The following is a 24,153-nucleotide window of genomic DNA, read 5'->3' as shown; positions in this document are numbered from 1 at the left end:
AAAACCCCCTATGATGGACTTTTTAGGCACACCTAATTAAAAATGGAAATATTTTAGAGTATTTCAGTAAGAGATTTTATTAGTTACACATTGAATAAAATATACATATGAATATTTTATTCAAAGTGTTTAATAACTAATAAAATCTCCTACTGAAATACTCTAAAATATTTCCATTTTTAATTAGGTGTGCTTAAAAAGTCCATCATGGGGGTTTTCTTTGCTTTGGCAACTTTACAAGGTGGTCTTAAACTAAAGACCACCCCTCGTTTTTGGATATATTTTTTTCTTTCCTACCTTTTAAGAAGCACAAAGTGTACCTCCATCCTAGCTGGGCTTCGGCAAAGTATGTCATATCCTCTTCTCCCCCGCTACCTTCTGAGACCTGTGTGTCCCCCAGAAAACTAGGTGGCCATTCAGAAAGCGCCACACGACTCACGCATGCGCAGTAGGAAACCGGCTGTGAAGCCTGAAGGCTCCACTGCCCGTTTCCCTTAGTTGTAATGGTGGCGCCTGCACCCGAGCCTGTGGACGAAGCGACCTCGGGGGGGCTGACATCGCGGGCTCCCTGAACAGGTAAGTGTCCTTGTGTCCTTATTAAAAGTCAGTAGCTATAGTACTTGTAGCTGCTGACTTTTGAAAAAACTTTTTTGCGGCGTGAACTCTGCTTTAAACATAGAAATAGTACAATTCAAAAACAAATTCTATGATATTATGCACTTTTCTAGTCCTATAGTTGTAAATGTATTTTACTACACAAAAAGCTCATTAATCACTCACTTAAAATCCCCTTTGTTATTGATAACTCTTTCCATAGGGCAGTACTGCGCAGAGCTCTCCAGCACTACAATATCCACAGTCCTTGTGTTATTGCCACGCCGACTCTGAACACGGCAGCCCCAGTTCCCCGTGGATCCAGCTTGAATATTGGAAATTGTCAGAGCACTACAGAAGGGAGACCAACAATGATTAGCAGCAAGCATATGACAAAGCAATATGTTTTGTTTTTCTTCGCTCTACCCACCCTCCCCTCAGGCTTAAAGGGGCAGGAGCACCCAGGGGGGAGATTCAGGTTTGATGCATACGCATGACAAGTACAGCTGCGTCAAAACAAAGCAGATGTTTTATGGGATTTTGGATGATTATGGTGGCCTACAGCCATCCACCATGAACCTAAACAGCAAAAGTTGTTTATTTAGCTTGTCCATGGCAAGGGGCCTGTCAGTAACATAACTATGCAAAGGAGCACGTTTCCTGGTGGTTGCAAAAAAAAAAAAAAAAGAGAGTAAATAAAATATAACAGTTAGAATGGAGCAATAAAAGTCAAATCAGAGTACCCTGCAGTTAGTATTAGGAGACAGAAACTATTTCTGTACCCAAAATATTTAAGAGAAACCTAAAAGAAAATAAGGGGAAAGCCAGTAAAGGCCAAAATAGGTTTTAACTCTCACAGTTCATTTTGTTTCTAAAGTGGCAACAAATTGAGAATAAAAGCCTGTCCCTTGCCAGCAGCTGCACATACGGACCTGTGCTCACTGTGATAAAGCAGTGGTCTTCTCTTTAATCAGTGGGGAGCATGAGCTTTGCTGACTGCAGAACTATGGGTCTGACTCAGCATGGGGCTAGTTGGACTTCTGTAGAGAGACCACTTGACAGAAACAATTACCCTACAGATATTTTACAGAGATCTACAAGTATCTAAGAAATGAGGAGGATGTCTTTATTGGTGGCCCAGCCCAGGCAGAAATTTACTAACCAAAGTTCCAGGCCTTTCTCATTCTATGACAAAAAACCTTTATTGTGCTACCCACGGTTTGGCTTTACCTTACTTTTCTCTAGGTGTAATTTCCGCACACAAAAAGTGGGAAAGATATACACCCATCAATTATAACATTATGACCACTGACAGCTAAAGTCAGTTACATTGATCATCTCATGACAATGGCACCTGGGAGGGTGGGATATATTAGGTAGCAAGTGAACATGTTGTCTGAAGATGATGTGTTGAAAGCTGAAAATATGGGCAAGCGTAAGGATTTCAGCGAGTTTGACAAGGGCCAAATTGTACTGGCTAGACAACTGGGCCAGAGCATCTCCAAAACTGCAGCTCTTGTGCGATGATACTGGTTTGCAGTGGTCAGGACCGACCAAAAGTGGTCCTAGGAAAGAAAACTGCTGAACTGGCAATAGGGTAAAGCCAAGGCTCACTTATACATGTGGGGAGAGAAGGCTGGCCTGTGTACTACGATCCAAAAGAGTACTGTCGCTCAAATTGCTGAAAAAGTTAATAATGGTTCAGTTAGAAAGGTGTCGGAACACACAGTGCATCACATTGTGTTGCATATGGGGCTGCATAGCCACGGAACTATCAGGGTGCCCATACTGATCCGTGTCTGCAGCCAAAAATGCCTACAATGGGCACGTGAGCATCAGAACAGGACCAGGGAGCAATGGAAGAAGGTGACCTGGTCTGATGAATTCAAGAATGGTTTGAGGAACACTGAGTTAGAGCCTCTAAATTCTCCAGATCTCATTTCACTTGAGCATCTGTGGGATGTGCTGGAAAAACAAGTCTGATTCATGGAGGCTCCACCTCACAACTTACTGGACTTAAAAGGATCTGATACTGATGGCTTGTGCCAGATATCACAGCATACCTGTCTAGGTGTAGTGGAGTCCATACCTAGATGATCAGTGTATAACAAATCTACTACAGAGCCATTTATAGGGATTGATTCACTAAAACTGGAGAGTGCAAAATCCGGTGCAGCTCTGCATAGAAACCAATCAGCTTCCAGTTGTTTTTGTCAAAGCTTCTGCAGGCCCTGGGTCAAATTCCGAACAAATTTTCTTTTAAAAAACAGAAATTTTGTGTGTTTTGTGATCTGATGGTGCACCATTGATTTTTGAAATTCGACCAACCAAGCCTTCAATTCCAACTTTTCTTTCCGGGAACTTTCTTTTCTTCATGCGCATTTCTTTTTTGATTATATTTTTCACATGATTCTCCCATCGTTAATTAGAAAATCATTAATTTTTTAAAAAATTTCCAACATGCCCAATCACTCAAATTCGATAGCCGCATGAAAATCAGTCATTGCTGCGGCCCACTAATGGTGCGATATTCGAACGAAAATTCTTAGATAAGATTTTCTAAAGAAAATTATTTCGGAATTTGACCCATGTATGGCCGGCCTAAATTGTACAAGCTGATTGGCTAACATGCACAGCTGCACCAGATTTTGCACTGTCCAGTTTTAGTAAATCAACCTCAATGTCTACTACACCGCTTGAACTCAAGACAATTAACAACTGGACAACAATGCAATAAAATGACTTATCTTCTGTGGGAATAAAACAATTTTGTTAGAGAGACAATAAATACCTGGCAATTAAGGAGCAGTTGTGGATCATGTTCTTCTCCACATAAATCCCCTGTGACTCATCGGTCTCCACGATCTTCCCATCCTGATACCATAAAACCTGCATGTCCTGGTCAACATAGGAAGCCATGCACTGGAATGGCAAACTGTCCCCTTCAAAGACCACCTGACGGTGTGACGGTGTCATAAAAAATGATGGAAGCTCAAGAGGAGACTCTGTTAAAGGAATATTAAAAAACAAATCAAATAAAAACCAGATTTACATTTACAGTATATTTAAAAAAAAAATGGTGGTTGTTGGCATCCCAAATCAGATTTATTTATACTTCTCAGCAGGGGCGTAACTAGAAATAGCAGGGCCCCATAGCAAAATGTTGTATGGGGCCCCCCTGCAAACAGCCCCCCCCCCCCACAGCTGCCCTAGTGTCAATGCAGCGTAACCTGTGCCACATACAGCGTGACCTGTGCCCAATGCAGTGTGACCTGTGCCCAATACAGCGTGACCTGTGCCCAATACAGCATGACCTGTGCCCAATACAGCGTGACCTGTGCCCCATACAGCGTGACCTGTGCCCCATACAGCCTGGTCTGCCTGTGCCCCATACAGCCCCACCTATGCAGAGGAAGAGGCAAGCCACCCGGATAAGCAGAGAGCGGGATTGCCCGCTGTAATAGCTTTCATTTGAATTTCCTGTCTTCCCGGGGCTCATCGTCACATAGCCCCACCTCTTGGCCCGACGCCTTTGATGATGTCACATGTCCCGCATTGGATCGGCGTTCTGTCTATCAAAGACACCAGGCCAAAAGGTGGAGCTATGTGACGTGAGCCCCTGGGAACACTGGAAGTTCTAATGAAGGCTCTTACATCGGGCAATTCAGCTCTCTGCTGATACGGACAGCTCGCCTCTTCCTTTCCTCTCTCTTCCCCTGGCTGGGAGACTGTGCTCTTATCCTCACTGGGCCCCACTTGGCTGCGGGCCCCATAGCGCCTGCATGGGTTGCTATGGTGGTAGTTACGCCCCTGCTTCTCAGTAACTCTAGTGCTGAGATTTCACTTTCAGAATTTCCAATCCTGTATAATAAACATGAATGCAAATGATGTTATTGGGGGGTTTCTGATGGATTTCATATAATGTAGAATGACAAATAATTGGCGAGTGCAGCTGTGAGACAATGCCACCTTCATTACTGCCTTGCGGAATGTAGCAGATAAACAGCTGCAGTGAAATCTAGAGCTTGCAGTGTCTTGAGTGATATAGGAGGTCTGCAAGTGATTCAATCTACCAAGCCCAATGTAACATGCTGTTATAAAAGACCACCAGATCATTCTTGTAATTGTTCAGTTAATTACAATAACCTAGTGTGCACATTTAAAGCATACCTGCTGCTTCTCAATCAGCACAGCTTGGTCACACATTGCATCAGCTCTCAGAGCTCTCCTCACTGAGCTCTGCAGAGTATAACCTCAGCCCACTTTTTTCTGAATTCTCACACAAGCTGCAAATTCTGCACTTTGAATGGATGAAGAGGAGAAAAACAGGTACTAGTTATGTAGGAGGATTTGTTTAATCTCTGTAGCACCTAAGGCCAGTCACTTCACTGGGTAAATGTAAGGGTTTACAACCACTTTAACGCTGTAGGCTCAAACTGAACACCAGGCTTGTTCACCCCTCCCAATAGATATGGTCAATCAAACCTAACTGACAACCTGTTGTACTCAAACCCTCGCTACCCAAATCACTTGAATTAATGGGATTGCCTAAAATCCATCTTCAACCTTCTTCCATCAGCCCCCATTATTCAAAACCCTATCTCTATTTTTGGACTTTGTCCCACAAATATGAATGGTGGACAAACACTGGCTTAGGTAAGCCATTGATTATGCAATTTTCCTTCCTTCAACCGCTGACTGTGTCGATGGGGGAATCCCTCCCACTGCGCTATTGTATTCTGACACCGGGAGGTTTCCCAGCTGTCAGAATACAATAATCACTTCTGCTGTCTATAGCCACCGACAATAATCGGGTGAAGGAACCTAGCCAGACTGGTTGTACTGCAGTTGATCAAATTTTGATCATCATATGGCTGGCCTTACTAGAAATTGTAGATTTCCACACATCCCATGGCATAATTTACAAAAGGAGTACAAACTTTTCAGTCCATCGTTTTAACCAATTTGCTATTGTATTCAGCAGCTGCGGCACCTGTGGCTGTCTAAATACAATGGTGCTACCGAATAGTGACCACATCTAATAGGATGCAGTCGTTGTTTGACCAATAATTTTCCACCCAGCTCAAACGATTTCTAAATCAACATTTGTTGAACCAGATGGTGCTTGTAGGGCCACCCAACGCTCAAATTCCAGCCAATTTAGCAGGAGTCCGATAAAATTCAAGCTGTCTATGGCCAGCCTTAGGCAAAGTGGTAAATATATAAAAATGTAACAAAACGATATCCTGGATAACAAAAGGGGCAACCAATCATAAATCAGCTGTGATACACTACAATGCCTAAAATTGCTGCTCTGGACTACACCTAAAATAAAGTCCATCTCTTTATTAATAAAAGAATATTAGAAGCCTAGGTGCAGTGTCAGTATTTGATCTGCAGAGTAATATTAATTATTCTGTAGTGCTGGGTCTGGTGAGAGTGCGCCTTCCCGAATATGTCTCGAATATGAAGACCTGTGTGTTAATAAATGTTCACATAATACTGCACTTAGGAGGCGCTGCCCTCTTTCTGTATACAGAGTTAGCTTGCTCTAGGATGGCTGCCGCAGATGCAGTTTATGATCATGTGGCCATTTAAGGACTTTTTAATGGACTTATTTACAATGTCTATATGTACAACACAGGAGCTTCAGTGCTTGTTCAAAGCCTGCTGAAGCCTGCTAGCAGCTTGCTTTAAGTGGCAATCAGCACTCCCAATGCTGGGATTGTGATTAGGATCTGTGTTCAACATTTAAAAACTGGAGCTTAATGGTACTTTCAAGGCTTCAACAATGCTTTCTGAAAGCTCTGCTAATGCCTTGTCAAAGTATTCTGTTCACACTGCTCTTATATATAACGTAATGCCTGTATGAAACAGGTGTAAAGGAGCAGCAAAACACTAATGAGGACATCCTTCTGCTCTCTTCTCCTGGTCAGCACATGTGCATGCAACAGAGAGCGATTGTACCCTACTGCTGCCCCTTCTTCTCCCAGTACTGCTGTACAGATGATTGCAAAAAGCCGATACCAAGTCAAATTCAGGTACTTACACTAGGTTTAAGGCCCGTTCACACCAGATTATGTGGGAAACCTGCGTTCTGTTCGCGTTTCCCTCACCATGTTCAAAACACGCTGCAGTTGCAATCTCGACATCCTAAACGCAGGATGCATCGATTACGACATCCTAAACGTAGGATGCAAATGCAGTGCGTTTGCCTGTACCAGATTGCATGGTACAGAATTACCATGCGATCTGGTTGCAGGGCATTTTTAAAGTAGTGTGGTCCAGTGCGATTCAGGCTATTGTGATTCAAAACGCATGCGCTCAAATCGCACTGCATGTGAATCGCACAGAAACATACATGCTATTCCTGGTGTGACCCAGCCCTTAATAATGTTTGTATTGATTAATGCATGCCTGCATTAAACGTTTTCTTTTGTGCCTTGAGTTCAAACTTTAAGTTAATATCTGGTGAAGTCAGCGGGAGTCATATTGTCTCTGTGAGTGGCCACAGACAGTTCCCAGTCCTTCAAAATTCTTGCACATGTGTTGGGCAGCACAGTGGCTTAGTGGTTAGTACTTCTTTCTTGCAGCATTGGGGTCCCCGGTTCATATCCTGTCAGAACTCTATCTGCATGAAGGTAGCATTGTCCTCCCTGTGTTTGCGTTGGTTTCCTCCGGGTTCTCACACACTCCAAAGACATGCTGGTAGGTTAATGTGCTCCTGTCTGAATTGACCCTTGTATATGTACCCTGTTTCCCCGAAAATAAGACCTAGTGTGATTGTCGGTGATGGCTGCAATATAAGCCCTACCCCCCAAATAAGTCCTAGTTAAAGTCCTTGTAGGTCTTATTTTCAGGGAAACAGGGTAGGGCTTATTTGGGGGGTAGGGCTTATATTGAAGCCATCACCGACAATCACGCTAGGTCTTATTTTCGGGGAAACAGGGTATATATGAGAGATAGGGACCTTAGATTGTAAACTCTTAGAGGACAGGGACTGATGTGAATAAACAGTATGTAAAATGCTGCGTACATTGTTGGTGCTATATAAATACCTGTAATAAATAAATGTGTATAACTGGTGGAGCTAAATGGATCTTAAAGTGGTTCTAAAGGCAGAAGGTTTTTTTATACTAATGCATTTCTATGCAATATATATAAAAAAAAAAAACTTCTCTGTGCAGCAGCCCCCCGAATACTTACCTGAGCTCCATCTCGACTTGGCTGTCCAAGGCTGTCCCTCATCATAGGCTGAGACAGCAGTGGGAGCCAATGGTGCCCGTTGCTGTCAAAGACAGTGAGCCAATGAGGACAGAGAGGGGACGGGGCCGAGCCGCGGTTCCTTGTCGGCTCGGATGCCCCCATAGCAAGCTACTTGCTGTGGGGGCACTCTGCAGGAGAAATGGGAGAGGAGTGCCAGCAAAGGAACCCAGTGAAGAGGAGCATCTGGGCTGCTTTGTGCATAACCATTACACAGAGCAGGTAAGTATAACATGTTTGTTATTTTTAGACAAAAAAAAAAAAAAAATATATTACTATAGCCACTTCAATACAGGGCACTTAGACACCTTCCTGCCCAGACCAACTTTCAGCGCTGTCGCAGTTTGAATGACAATTGCGCGGTCATACAACATTGTACTCAAACTAAATTTTTAATCATTTTGTTCCCACAAATAGAGCTTTCTTTTGGTGGTATTTGATCACCTCTGCGGCTTTTATTTTTTGCGAAACAAATAAAAAAAGACCGAAAATTTTGAAAAACATAAAAGTTTTGCTTTTGTTTCTGTTAAAAAATTTTGTAAATAAGTAAGTTTTCTCTTTCACTGATGGGCACTGATAAGGCGGCATTGATGAGGTGGCACCAATGAGCGGGCACTGACGATGGGCACTGATATGCGGTACTGATGGGCACTGGTATGCAGCACTGATGGGCATTGATAGGCAGCACTGATGGGCACTCATGGGTGGCACTGATGGGCACTGATAGGCGACACTGATGGGCACTGAAAGGCTGCAAAGATGGGTTCTTATGGGTGGCACTGATGGGCACTGATAGGCGGCATTGGTGGGCACTGATAGGCGGCACTGACATGCGGCACTGATAGGCATCCCTGGTGGCACTGGCAGTGGTAGGCATTGTGAGTGGGCACTGATTGGCAGCTGCCTGGGCATTGATTGGCAGCTGCCTGGGCACTGATTAGTATTTTCCTGGGGGTCTAGGGGGCATATCTGGTGGTCCAGTGTTGATGGTTTCCCTGGTGGTCCTGGGCGGCTTCCCTGGTGGTCCTGGGTAGGATCCGAGGGGGGGCTGTGCTGATAAACAATCAGCACAGACCCCCCCTGTCAGGAGAGCAGCCGATCGGCTCTCCTCTACTCACGTCTGTCAGACGCGAGTGAGGAAAAGCCGATCACCGGCTCTTCCTATTTACATCGTGATCAGCCGTGATTGGACATATGACGCCCAGTCAGGGTATTGAAACCACTTTGCCGCCGTCATTCTGCTATATGGCGGGCGGCAAGTGGTTAACCACTTTCGGACCGCCCACTGTCATGTCCTTTGTGTACTTTGAAGAGGAACATTGTTGTTATGGCAGCAGCTAGCTGCCATAATCCTGGTATCCTCTTCTTCAGCGGGCGGTCCGCTTCAAGATAAAAGTGGTCTCTGTGGCAGACGATCGGATCCTTCTTCTGGCCTGACATGGAGACAAGTGAGGGGAAGATGGCCCCCACCGTTCTCAATATCATTGCAGGGCGGAAGTGACGGCAAAACGTCACTTCTGCCCATAGCTCTTAAAGGGCCATTTTATTATTTTTTTTTTAATTGCATTTTTGTGCAAATATAAGATCTCAGGTCTTTTTGACCCCAGATCTCATACTAAAGAGGTCCTATCACGAACGCATACGTGAGTAGCGCCTGCATATGAAAACGGTGTTCAAACCACAAATGTGAGGTGTCTCCGCGATCAGTAGAGCGAGAGCAATAATTATAGCCCTAGACCTCCTCTGTAACTCAAAACATGCAACCTGTAGACTTTTTTTAAACGTCGCCTATGGAGATTTTTAAGGGTAAAAGTTTGTCGCCATTCCACGAGCGGGTGCAATTTTGAAGCGTGACATGTTGGGTATCAATTTACTCGGCGTAACATTATCTTTTACAATATGTAAAATTGGGCTAACTTTGCTGTTGTCTTATTTTTTTATTCAAAAAAGTGTATTTTTTCCAAAAAAGTGTGCTTGTAAGACTGCTGCGCAAATACGGTGTGACAGAAAGTATTGCAATGACCGCCATTTTATTCTCTAGGGTGTTAGAAAAAAATATATACATAATGTTTGGGGGTTTTAAGTAATTTTCTAGCAAAAAGAAAACGTTTTTACCTTGTAAACAACAAATCTCAGAAAGAGGCTCGGTTCTTAAGTGGTTAAATTCAGTGGTTTTTTCATCATAAAAGGGGTCTATTTTTTCTGAAGGAAAGCTTTGTTTATATAATTATGTCACATGTAAACCTTTCTTAGTCTGTTTTTAACCCTAAAGCAATGTTCTAGTCCAGTCAGAGCTGCCCTACATTGTCTCAGGACAAAACACCATCATGCAAATGGAGTTGCTGATTGTATTGTGGAATTTTTAGGTCATCAGAATGACCCAAGAATGACAGTTGAGGATGAAAAGTAAAATATACATTAGAAAACAATACGTTACCACACGTCAGCTGTTCTGGCTTCAGTGCTGCGATCGGCTGTCCTTGAAGAGCTTTGGGGTAGGAACACTTGGTCTCACGCACTGTTATATTTTTGGCTTTTATCCATCGAACCATCCACAGAAGATTACAGTCACAAAGTAGATAATCCGTCTGAAACTCTCTGAAAATGGATATGAAAGAGGTGGCAAAATCCCCACACATTACTACTCGGTCTAGATAAAGGCTTTCCTTAGAATCCAGCTAACAAAAAAAAGATACATGCTAACAGGAAAAAACTCCATACTTCTATTTCTAGATTGATTTTGAAACCTAAACCTTCAAAACTTAAAAGTGGTTGTACACCCAGTAAAGTGACTGGCCACAGATGATACACAGAGATGAAACAAATCCTCCTACATAAGTTTTACCTGTATATCTGCAGGCTGTTAAAAGTGCTAAATTTGTAGAGCTTGTCTGAGAGTTAAAAAAAGGGTCTGGGAGCTGAAGTTACACTCTGCAAAGCTCAGTGAGGAGAGCTCTGACATTTGATTGGAGGCAAGGGACACACCCCCACCCTCCACACTGGAACAGAGCTGAGGTTGTCAATCAGCTGGAGGTCCCTCCCCGTCACCTTTTTTCTCATGGTGTCAGGAAAACTTGTCAGAAGTGTTTCATGCAGCTAACAGAGGAAGGAAGCATCAGACAGAAATTACTCTTAGTGCTCTTAAAGGAGTTGTAAAGGCAGAAGGTTTTATTATCTTAATGCATTCCATGTATTAGACCCCTTTCACACCGAGGGCGTTTTGCAGGCGCTATAGCGTTAAAAATAGCGCCTGCAATCCGCCCTCAAACAGCTGCAGCATTGTCTCTAGTGTGAAAGCCCGAGGGCTTTCACACCGGAGCGCTGCGCTGGCAGGATGTTAAAAAAAGTCCTGCCAGCAGCTTCTTTGGAGCGGTGAAGGAGCGGTGTGTTTTGAAATCAATGGGGCAGCGCTGGGATACCGCCGGCAAAACGCTGCTATTGCGGGCGGTTTTAACCCTTTCTCGGCCGCTAGCGGGGGGTAAAAGCGCCCCGATATTGGCCGAAATGCGCCGCTAATCCGACGATAAAACGCCGCTATAAATAGCAGCGTTTTACAGCCGACGCTATGGGCGGCCCGGTGTGAAAGGGCTCTTAAGATAAAAAAAATTCTGTGTGCAGCAGCCTCCCCAGCACCCCCTAATTACTTACCTGAGCCCATCCCTGTCCAGTGATGTTCACAAATGTCTAAGTCATCCGGGACACTCCTCCTGATTGGCTGAGACACAGCAGCGGTGTCATTGGCTCCCATGGCTGTCAAAGTTAGTTAGCCAATCAGGGGAGAGAGGGGGCGAGGCCAGGTCAGGGCTCTGTGTCTGAATGGACACACGGAGCTGTGACTCAGCTCCAGTGCCCCCATAGGAAGCTGCTGACTGTGGGGGCACTCGATAGGAGGGAGGGGCCAGGAGCAGCAAAGAGGAACCCGAGAAGAGGAGGATCCAGGCTGCTCTGTGCAAAACCAACTGCACAGAGGAGGCAAGTATAACATGTCTGTTTATATACACTTTTTTTTTTTTTTTAAACAAGACTTTACAATCACTTTAATTGAGACAAGGACACACTATAGAGGGATATGCTTTGTTCGCATTTCATGTCTGAGGATTACAACCACTTTAAGCTTAAACAAATGCAAATATCTGCCTTAACGTAAATTAAAATTATTTCTTTTTCATTTAGATCCTTCAATAGTTGGTGAAACTGGGTGAAGTTTGATCCCCACAAGGTCTATATCTTTAGGACAGTGGTCTCCAAACTGCAGCCCTTTGCTTGCCTTTATACGGCCCTTGGGGTACTATTACTCCCACTGACACCATCAATGGGGCACAATTCCTTTTACAGACATCAATAATGGGGCACTTTTTCTCCAATTTGGCACCAAGGAGGGGGCACTATCCCTCCCACTGACACCAATGATGGGGCGTTATTTATCCCCCGAATGCCAAAAATGCACTGTTTACTCCCACTGACACCAGTACACATTCTACTCCCAATGGTCACAGTCCGGTCCCCCTAAAGTCTGCAGAACAGTAAACTGGCCCTTTGTTTAGAAATCTCGGAGACTCCTGCTCCTGGGACCCAGGACAAGATCTCCCCATATCCTGGTCACAGATGTGTTGTGCTAACTATTGCTTTTCTTGCTGCAGTGATCCATTCATAATCTACTAGAAAAAATGCTGTAATTTGGCACCTCTGGGTAGGGCTAAGTCCAACAGGACTCACCAGCAATTCACTAAATTCCTGAGCTAAGCCTGTGACAGCCATACTAGAGGTCAGGAGAGATCTGCCAATCCCAGGAACCTGAGGAAACCCAGCAGATAACAAATCCTCTTGATAACTAAGGAAAAATATGCCCTGGTTTGGGTGAATTGATCAGATTAGGTAAATACTCTGTAGTTTATCAGCACGGCGACCACATATATATGCTGGTAGGAATATCCAGTTCCACACTGTGAGGGACAACAGAAGCATGATGACCACATACATATTATCAACCTTTCCCAACCTTTTTACCCCAGATGAACCCCTAATAAAATGTTTAAATCTTCAGTAACCCTGAACTAACCCTTAAAACCAATTAATCGGGGGTCATTGAGGAAAATCCCCCTCACATTGGTGGTCAGTAGGAGTAAAGCAACCATTATGGTGGTGATCAGACTTCTACCCTTACAGACAGCTAAAAAGAGTATTGGTGTCATGCTGCTGGCTTTGCCAAGTGGGGTTGACTCTGGAACTATGCACAGCTCAAGGAACCCCTAATAATGTGTGGATATTCACCAGGGTTGCACTGAACCTTGGCGGTGAATGTCTACTTTATACAGTCACTATTTTTGTCTCATCACTGGAAACAACTATTAGTCAATTAAGATTTTAAAACTGTTGTAAATTATTATACAGGATTTATATAGCGCCAACAGTATACGTAGCAATTTACAAAATGAAGGCAGACATTACAGTTACAATACAATTTGGTACAAGAGGATTCAGAGGGCCCTGTACGTTAGAGCTTACAAGCTAAGAGGGAGGGTCAAGTGATACAAAAGGCAATAACTGTGGGGAATGAGCTAATGGAAAAAGTAAAAAAACAGTATTAGAAGCAGGATAAGCTTCTTTAAAGGGCATGGGTTTTCAGGGATCGTCTAAAGATGGATAGATTAGGTTGGACAGATTGGGGTAGAGAGTTCCAAAGGATAGGAGAAGCTTGGGAGAAATCCTGGAGGTGAGCATGGGAGGAGGTGACAAGAGAGCGGGAGGTCTTAGGAGGACCGAAGAGAGCGGCTTGGTTGATATTTTTAGACAAGGTTAGTGATGTAGCTGGAGTTGTGGATAAAGGCTTTTTTTTCTCTTCTAAATCAATAAACATGTTATACTTATCCAAACCTCTTGTTCTGGCGTTCCCTTGCAGGGGCTCTTGGCTCCTCCTCTTCTGGGTGTGCCCTTATATCAAGCCGCTTGCTATGGGGGGACCCACCTGTGGGCTCGCACCTGAGCTGGGCTGAGTGCATCCATAGACACACGATGTGGCCGAGACCCTCCCTCCCACTCCCTCCTCACATGATTTGATTGACAGCAGTAGGAGGCAATGGCTGCTGCCTCTGTGTCCTGCGAGGGAAGGAACAGACCACTGCATATGGGCTCAGCGCGGGATAGAGAAAGAAGACTGAGATGGGGAGGGCAGTATATTGGGGGGGGTGGGGGGGTTGATACGACTACTGGAACATTTTTCTACCTTAATGCAGGGAACGCATTAAGGTAAAAAATGTGTTTCCTTTAAAACCATTTAAGCTGGCCATACACTGATCAAAATACAACCAGGTCAGCAGGGGGACTGACTGAATTTTAATCAGTGTGTGGCCTGACCCCTGAACACACACAAATAAAACTATCTGAAGAAAAGGCACAGAACATTTTGAACATAGTTCCATTGCAGGCTGCAGCACTGCATGAAATTGGAAGTTGTAAAAAGACACACACGTGGTACTGTTGACCCCTTGAAGTGGTGGATACTTTACTGGTCACATTCCACTGAATATCCACTAAATGTAACTCAGTATAACCGAAACCAGTGTTTCAGGTATGCCTTTGGCTCGTGCACACATTCACAATGCTGGCAGGGAAGTAGGTCAGAGAGAAGCCACGGCACACAAGCCCCAGGGTCACAGTGCTTGCTTCTTCACGCTAAATTGATTTTAAAATGTGTAACAGCTGTCTGCAATGGATATTTCCTCTGTGATCCTCACTAGGCTTGAATACAGCAGAAAGAATGCCATGGATACTGCACACAAAATAAAATGTACACAGCCAAAACATCATACGGCACCTGCAAACCCAACAGAGCAAACAAGGCTTCCCAATTGTTCATCTCCCTCCTTGTCATCATAATGTATGTACTACCCCCCCCCCCCCCCTCCCCCCCAATCTACCCTCATCAATGGCTTTATTCACCGGCACCCAAGAAAAGGGTGCTGCCCATTGCTTTTTTTCCCATACGAATGGAATATGACTAACCGCACTGGGTAAAGAATGTTCTGAGATAGATAGATAGATAGATAGATAGATAGATAGATAGATAGATAGATAGATAGATAGATAGATAGATAGATAGTGTGAAATGCATAAATAAAATGTTCCACAGAATAGTACTTACAATGACTTTAAGGCAATCAGGTTAGCAAATGTTCCCTGCGCCAACGAGGAAAATAAATTCCCAGAAAGATTGCTGGAAGAAAATATAATACAACATTAGGAATAGGTTATATTCAGACTACATTTAAAGGCAAACTGCACACATATATAAAACACAAATTAATGCATCGCTGTAATCATGAATACATTCTAAAGCCCCATACACACTATCAGATTTTCTGCTGATTTTTTCCTTCAGATTTACCAAAACCATATAATATGAGGTCAAACCTTAGGCGTTTCAATTTGTATGCAATCAGGCAGGACCTTGCACTACATGGTTTTGGTAAATTTGCAGGAAAAAATCAGCAGAAAATCTGATAGTGTGTATGGGGCTTTAGATGCATTTTTTCAAATTCAAGCAGTGTAAAGGGAAATCACACAAGAAGGGACAGCTCCCAGAGCGCTTTACCATTCTGGTGGCTGTCTGTTCCCAACCATGGCAGGGGGCAGTGTACTGTGCATAGGCGTGCGCAAGGGGTGTGCCAGGTGTGCCTGGGCACACCCTAATCCTGGAGTTGGCAACCCATCAATTGTGGGCAGGTGACAGGTAAGCCACGATCCTTACTTGCCGACCCCCAGAACCTGGACAGGTTAGGCAGCTGGAGTGGAAATTAAGGGACCGATCTGTATTTTCTTCTGCAGCAGCTGAAAGTAGGCTTCTCGTCCTCTTCCTCTCGCAGATATTCAGCTGCCACGGGAGGAAATTACAGGGGATTGGTACCAATGTATGCCACCCCTCTTGTCCCAGTTCCTTTTCTTTTTGCTGCCCAGGTCCCCCTGTGTGCTCACCTGCTCCCCCCCATTGTTTTAGGATGATGAGAGGGGAAGAGGCGGTTAATATGTCACAAAGGCATATGTGTTGGAGCTTTGAGGTGCACACCCTAATACAATAGGCTGCGCACACCTATGGTACTGTGTGAGTGAGCACATCACACACAGCTCCCATTTTTTTTGTTTTTGTACAAACTTAATTCATGCTGCTGTACTGTGCCGTGCAATTCTGTACAGCACACTGCAATAAAGTGCAGGTCTGGGCTGCGTTGCTGTGTGAATGGGACACAGAGAAAACTATTTTCTGTGTGTCCTCGTGTTGACAGGTGTTTTACAATGCAGTACAAAGCCTGTCACCGCACTGTATGACTCGATCGGTTGAAAGTTCAGGGCTCGCTGCATTTCTCGGTTCGCAGTCCACACTGGAAGCCCGCTGGTAGCTTTGCAGGATCACTTGGGACCATGAGTTTAATAATGGAAAGAGAGATTACCCGGCAGTCCATATCGGTTGCTAAATGGATAGAGTAACATATTGTGTGCACGATCAGGGGAAGTATGCCAATCTTTGCTTAGCTTGCTAGAATTGGCATTGGGACACACTGGGTGTGGCTTTAAGGAGTAATGGGCTGCCTTCAGGCATACCTGCTATAATGTATCCATTACTATATATGCTCCAATTTGGAGGCTCTCATAGACTAGAGTTAAAGGGGTTGTAAAGGCAGAGAGGTTTTTTATCTTAATGCATTCTATGCACTAAAGTGATTGTAAAGATTTTTTTTTTTTTTTTTTAAATAACAAACATGTCCTACTTACCTCCTCTGTGTAAGGGTTTTGCACAAAACGGCCCTGATCCTCCTCTTCTGCGGTCCCCCAGCAGCGCTCCTGGCCCCTCCTTCTCAAGTGCCCTCTCAGAGAGCCGCTTTCCAAGGGGGCACTCATGCGGGACCCGGCTCCGGCCCCACCCCCGAGTCCCGTGTCACTGGACTTGATTGACAGCAGTGGGAGCCAATGGCTGTGCTGCTATCAATCTATCCAATGAGGACCCGAGACAGTGACTGGAGCTGCTGTGCTCGTCGCTGGAATGATCGGGTTCAGGTAAGTAAAAGGGGGGGCTCTGGGGGGCTGCTACACTACAGAAGGTTTTTCAGATAGAATGCATTAAGGCAGGGGTAGGCAACCTCGGCCCTCCAGCTGTTTTGAAACTACAAATCCCATAAGACATTGCAAGACCCTGACAATCACAGGCATGACTCCTAGAAGCAGAGGCATGATGGGATTTGTAGTTTCACCACAGCTGGAGGGCCGAGGTTGCCTACCCCTGCATTAGGGTGAAAAAACAAGGGTTTACAATACCTTTAAGATAAAAAGGCTTGTGTGTGCAGCACTCCCCCCCCCCCCCCAAATACTTACCTGAGGTCCCTCTCTGTCCAGCGATGTCCATGAGTGTCTAAGCAGTCTGAGATTCTCCCTCCTGACTGGCTGAGACACAGCAGCGGCGTCATTGGCGCCCGTTGCTGTCAAAGTCAGCTGGCCAATCAGGGGTGAGAGGGGTCAGGGTTCCGTGTCTGAATGGACACAGGGAGCTGTGACTCAGCTCGGGGGCTCCCTTAGCAAGCTGCTTGCTGTGAAGGCACTGAACAATAGGGAGGGGCCAGGATCACAGAAGAGGTGCAAATTCACTGCACAGGGCAGGTAAGTATAACATGTTTGTTATTTTTATAGGAAAAAAAAAACGAGCCTTTACAATCACTTTAAATGCTGATTTTTATACAGTGTAATTTGTATTTTATTGGCTAGCAAGTGTACTGGGGAGAATCATGTTTTGTCTGTTTGGGCTTGGTCCTGCCCCTTCCCACCTACTGTTGGTACTCTAATATGATGGGCAGCCTCACTAATCCATAGGTAGGGAGTAGGTGAGAGGGGCAGTGGAGAGTTTTACACAAAAAGTTGAGATTTGCACATACCCTTTCCTGCTTGTATCTTTAGGTCTACTAAACATGCCAACGTTCTGTTCTCATTGGAGGTCACCAAGCTTTGCTTTAACTCCTGGCGGCATGGGCAAAGCCCCGTTTTACTCTAAACTGTCTATACACAGGCAGATCAGACTACCGGACAACATATCATATAAGTTGTGGGTGCAACAGCTGTGTCCATCAACTGCTCTGGGGAGTTTGATATTTTGAAGAGAACCACAAAAACAAAAAATACAGAGCTGCTGTAAGATTACAACTTCCACCATGGTTATTCTGAAATATGCAACCTTCCTTGCAAACAGGAGATGATTATCAGCAAGGGAGAGAAAATACCCTACCAACAAACTATGGACACCTTTAGATAAACTCATCCACACAATCATCTGATGTTAAGGCTCGGTTCACACTGCCGCGACGTGAAAGTCTCATGACTTACAGTGTGACTTTGCCAGGTGACTTCCTGGAGATTTGCTAGTGACTTGAGTACGACTTGATTCGACTTGGAAGCGACTTTCAGGAAATGCCTGAGTAATCTTCATGTATTGTCGGATCCAAATCACATCGATATAGCTGGGGATCTGACTTGGAGGCAACTTCCATTAAAGTCTATGGGCACAAGTCGGATAGAAGTTGCCTTGAAGTAGTACAGGAACCTTTTCTAAAGTCTTCAGTAGCGCTAATAAAGACAGCTCTCATCGACTAAAATGGGATATCACATGTCACGCGACTTGAGGTCTCACAAGTCAGATCCCAAGTCGCAGCATTGTGAACTGAGCCTTAGACAACTGAGCCAGCTTCAGCTTTAGTTACCCAGTAAATACTGTAATACCAACTGGAATGCTTGGAAACCACATCATCTGCATTTCCTTCATAGTTTCCCCACATTTGGTAAACATTTGTTCTACTCATAAGTCGTGTTGCACATAATGAATCTAAAAACATTTTTGGAAGAACCAATTTACAAGTCAAAAATGAATGTGAAACACTTTAGAGAAAGGCAAAAGTTAGGGAATGTTTACCAATTAAATTATTTTGTCTATTTTTCTACCACCTTAGTTTTGGGCTAGGTCCCCCTCTTTGCATTGATGCGGGATATAAAACCCAAAACCAAAAATGTAATAATGTTCAGTTTACCAATCAATAGATGTGGTGGCTGTATTCGATTTTAGTTTTTTTTTCCCCTGGTGATCTGGCCAGTAACACATCACATGTATTAGAGTACCCCCGCTCTGGATGAAGGGGCATATTTGCACAGCAGCATTGTCAGTCTGTGGGGAGGGGAGCGTTAGATGGACCAGTAAATTTAAATACACTAACAAATTGAAGCTGAACTTCACCTCTTTATAGGCAGTTATGATGAAAACAGTTCTGTTCCTTTTTGGATAAAGGTTTTACATAAATAAATAAAAGTTGATGATTGTAGGCCCCCCTGTCAGTGTTAAATGGTTTGCCTCAACCCTGTAACTGCTACATCTGCAGGACAGCTTGTTCTTTTGAAAAACAGACTTACTAACTGGATCATCAAGTGAAATTAATAAAAGAAAAGAGCCTAAAAAAGAAAACTTGTGTAGCCATCACATCTAAGAATTGGTAACCTGCAATATAACAACGTTTTGCTTTTGAGTTTAATACAGCTTTATGTTTTTGCGGTAAACACTTATGAACATAAGTATAACTAGTTAGCTTTTACTGAGAAGCAGTGAATACATTTTATGGCTCCTTGAGGGTGGGTTGCGTCCTACATTTCTATATCTCCTCACTGGTACTTACCCACAACATGCAGTTGGGATACCAGGAGGAATGGATCATGACAAAAGCCCAGTCTGACACAAAGGGGTTGATTTACTGAAGGCAAATAGACTATGCACTTTGCAAGGTGCAGTTGCTTCAGAGCTTAGTAAATGAGGTAAAGCTTCACTTTGCAAAGACTGCCCAATCACGTGCAAGGAAGATTAAAAAAATGCATTTTTTTGCTTGCATATGATTGGATGATGGAAGTTAGCAGAGTTTCTGCTAATTTACTAAGCTTTGAAGCAACTGCTCTTGCAAAGTGCAGTCTTTTCCCCTTTAGTAAATCAACCCCAAACACCTCTCCCAAATTCCAACTAGACAATCTGTACATAAGCCAGTGAAGAGACAATGAGCTGCATCATATAAACAATACTGAGGGACCTGTTCAGGCTCGTCATTCAACTTTGTATTTAGAAAAGGTACGCTATTATAGGTAATGGACTTAATTTATTTCAGCTCTGTGTTTTATTCCCCAAGTGTAATTATTCTTTAAATCGGGAGTACACCGACTTGCACAAATCTGATTGGGTGGAACAAGTATGTTCACATTATTCTATCAGCATCTTCCCATTACATTTAAGTTGTATTGTTTCATACACAAGTATTTGGCAAGGTCTTAGAGTAGGTGACAAGTCTCTGCTGGTAGAAAACACAGAATCTCAAACAAACAATGGTAGGACAATCGTACTTACAGTCTAACCAGGTTGGGGAGTCCCTGAAACATATCAGTATTGAGGCATCCAATCCGGTTATTGGCAAGGTCTCTAAAAAAACAGAATACTCTATTATTAGAATACAGACATTTTGGAGTTTAATTGAAACCTTTATGGGCTAACCTGACTTATTAAAGCGTCTATAATTAGAATGCAATTTAAAGTTCAGGTAATTGCATTAATGAGACAATAAGATATTTTTGCCGCTAACATTATGACAAACTAAAAATTTTAAAAGAGTAATTGGGGCTGGCTTTTTATTCTCTGTACCCCTAAGCCAAATGTTTAGTACTTCATTTCCATCCCACCAAAACACAAATCAGCAAGCCAGTCACATGAAAAACATGGATTTTTATAATACATTTACATAAGTAAGAACATTGCAGAATGTAATTTCACATCAACTTGTGACTGACTCTTTTTCCAGCAGTGTTTGGGTTAGACAAACATTCACATCACTGTAATTAACAGCTACAGACTGGAGGAGGGGGGACTGGTATTGAATTGCACTAAACTAGCAGTCTCCAACATATAGCCCATGCCTGGCAGTAACCAGCCGCTGGAGCATTTATGACTTCCACCAACCTCAGATGCTGGAGCATTTATTACTTCCACCAACCTCTGGTGCTGGAGCATTTATGACTTCCACCAACCTCTGGTGCTGGAGCATTTATTACTTCCACCAACCTCAGATGCTGGAGCATTTATGACTTCCACCAACCTCTGGTGCTGGAGCATTTATGACTTCCACCAACCTCTGGTGCTGGAGCATTTATGACTTCCACCAACCTCTGGTGCTGGAGCATTTATTACTTCCACCAACCTCTGATGCTGGAGCATTTATGACTTCCACCAACCTCAGATGCTGGAGCATTTATTACTTCCACCAACCTCTGGTGCTGGAGCATTTATGACTTCCACCAACCTCTGGTGCTGGAGCATTTATTACTTCCACCAACCTCAGATGCTGGAGCATTTATGACTTCCACCAACCTCTGATGCTGAAGCATTTATTACTTCCACCAACAGCTGGTGCTGGAACATTTATTACTTCCACCAACCGCTGGTGCTGAAGCATTTATTACTTTCACTAACCTTTGATGTTGAAGCATTTATTACTTCCACCAACCGCTGATGCTGGAACATTTATTATTTCCACCAACCTCTGATGCTGAAGCATTTATTACTTCCACCAACCGCTGGTGCTGAAGCATTTATTACTTCCATCGACTGCTGGAGCATTTGAGACTTCCACCAACCTCTGGTGCTGGAGCATTTATTACTTCCACTAACCTCTGGTGCAGGAACATTAATTACTTCCACCAACCTCTGATGCTGAAGCATTTATTACTTGCACCAACCACTGATGCTGGAGCATTTATTACTTCCACCAAGCGCTGATGCTGAAGCATTTGAGACTTCCACCAACCTCTGGTGCTGGAGCATTTATTACTTCCACCAACCTCTGATGCTGAAGCATTTATTACTTCCATCGATCGCTGATGCTGGAGCATTTGAGACTTCCACTAACCTCTGCTGCTGGAGCATTTATTACTTCCTCCAACCGCTGTTGTGGGAGAATTTTTTTTATTTCCACTGACCTCCAACACAGGGGCATTTTTTAGTCACACTGACCACTAGAGCAAGGGCATTTATTACTCTCAGAAACATCTAACACCAGGGCAATTTGTCCTCCTGCTAACCAGTCCTGCCCTGCGTGTGTGTATATATATATATATATATATATATATATATATATATATATATATATATATATATATATATATATATAGTTATATCTATATATACAAATACACACACACACAAACCAGCAGCTGAGTGCTACATTGTGCTAGCTGTTAATTATACAGAAAGTTTGGAGTTTAAGTGTTACCATTTATTTAGGTTTTATATTTTTACAAGTTTTTTTTCTTTTTAAAAGAGAGTCCCTTAATAAGAAAGCTCAAAGAAAGAATTATTTGTACTATCTTGGATAGCTGAACAAGGCCGTGCATTTTTTAAAAGCCTGAATGTGAAGTGACCTTCATCCTGTCTAAGGAACAAGAGAGCTAAACCGTATCTGGATTCAATCAGTCCTATGACACAAAGTACAAAGGAACAAAGTCAGAGCTTGGCACGCTTGCAAAACAAATTGTTTAAAAGTGTTCCGTGGTTAGGACATGGTAATGAAAAGTGCAGTTCTTGTTCTTATGTACATAGCAATCTTTTAATAAAAAAAAAAATCAGAATACTTACAGTCGTTTAAGAGATGCAAGTCCTGAAAAGGCACCAGGTTCGATTAAACTGATCAAGTTATTTCGAAGGTCCCTGCAAAAAAAAGGATCAGAGTTACAACTATTCACTTTTGTCTTCCTTATTAGGAAATGTGTTCTTTGTTTATCATTGAGGAAAGCACGGTGTCACACAGAGAACCAGATTCTTTACTTCATTGTCCCAAAATGTGCAAAATAATCTCATTGGTTACTATAAGCAGTCCAGAATATTAGTTGATGGGCAAATTCATAAATAAGTGCCCTCTAAGCTGAATTACCCGAAGAGAAATGATTTTCCTTTCCCAACTCCCACAGTACACATGGATGAAAACGACATAATTCTGGTTACTGTGAGCAATATATGAACAGAGGCTGTGACTGCTGCAATCTCTTTTCCTACAGGCCCCGGACTACAGCATCCCCCCTCTTCCCTTAGGCATGAATGGCTCATATTTCAGGGTGTACAGCCTGTTGGATAGGCCCGGCGGAGAGGCTCACCCGTCCAGTCCCACTTACTGTACAGCAGATTGACAGCGGTCAGAAGACTCAGGTATGCTGACAGCAGCTGCCACGAGGAGTGAAGTGTGGCCTGGGCGGTCCGACCCAAAACAGAAAGCTTACTGAAAAAAGGTAGACAGGGGGTCCCTGCTCCCTCTCTCTCTACTGCACTAGAACATCTCCCTATCATTGGCACTGTCCCAGTCAGACAGGGAACCTGTCCCTAACTTGTCCACTCACATAAAGAGCACCAAACCGAAGGGTCAGAGCCTTAAATAGACTCTGTTTGACCTAAGATGGCTGCCAGGGTCACATTGGGCATGTGCATTCAACAAGTTCACAGCCCAGGGTGACTGAGAAAATCATAGAGAAACCCAGCTTCTCTTAACTTCCTCTTTCATCTGCATTGCCACTGTGGTCAAGCGCCACCTGCAGTGGAGAATATAGAATGCACCTGCCTACAAGCCTGCAAAAGACTAGGTAAAAAAAAAAAAAATGACTTGATTACACCATCCATAATATGAATGGAAGAACTGAACGGCCGAACAGCGACTGCATCTGATGGGATGCTGTTGCTCGATCATTTTCCACCTGCCACAGTCAAGTTTTAAATAGATTTAATAGATTTAATATCAAGCCAGATGAGTTTTGCAGGACTGACCTAACTGCAGCTTTAGAAATTGGAAAATTTCAAGCCATCTAATATATGACCAGCCTAAGAGCCCATTCAAAACATGAATTGGGCTGCGTTGGGCACCATTCTCCAATGTTGTCTCAATACATGGACAAGGCAATTTACCTTATGTCCTGCGGTGCACTAAATTTATTCTTACACATCATAGCGTGTTGTGACACACTACAACACATCACAAAGCCCTGCAGCACATACAAATTAAATACCATTGTGTGACAGTTCAGCAACGTTTAAAAAAGCGCACACCTGTAGTTGAGCATTATGTGCCTTCCGGTGTAAATGTGACCTTATGGAGGCTCTCCAGGTTCCCCCCAAAAATTTTAAGTCAGCAGCTACAAATACTGTAGCTGCTGACTTTTAATATAAGGACACTTATCTGTCCAGGGATCCAATGATGTCCT

At 43.6% G+C, this 24,153-nt stretch overlaps 1 protein-coding gene across 1 annotated transcript in view; it reads right to left on the bottom strand.

The window, feature by feature from the left end:
• Positions 1-24,153, bottom strand: part of ADGRA3 (adhesion G protein-coupled receptor A3) — a 104,933-nt gene that overhangs the window by 32,739 nt on the left and 48,041 nt on the right. The window contains exons 3-8 of the mRNA XM_073609322.1: positions 22,544-22,615; positions 20,267-20,338; positions 14,999-15,070; positions 10,295-10,455; positions 3,386-3,599; positions 781-945 (exon numbers count right to left, since the gene is read on the bottom strand). Coding sequence (XP_073465423.1) covers positions 781-945; positions 3,386-3,599; positions 10,295-10,455; positions 14,999-15,070; positions 20,267-20,338; positions 22,544-22,615 — 756 coding nt within the window. The remainder of the gene's footprint in view (positions 1-780; positions 946-3,385; positions 3,600-10,294; positions 10,456-14,998; positions 15,071-20,266; positions 20,339-22,543; positions 22,616-24,153) is intronic.

The sequence above is a fragment of the Aquarana catesbeiana genome, linkage group LG01 (assembly GCF_042186555.1).
Source record: "Aquarana catesbeiana isolate 2022-GZ linkage group LG01, ASM4218655v1, whole genome shotgun sequence".
Taxonomy (NCBI): Eukaryota; Metazoa; Chordata; class Amphibia; order Anura; family Ranidae; genus Aquarana; species Aquarana catesbeiana.
Note: the sequence above shows the minus strand (reverse complement) of the source record. Positions and strands in the feature narration are given on the sequence as shown.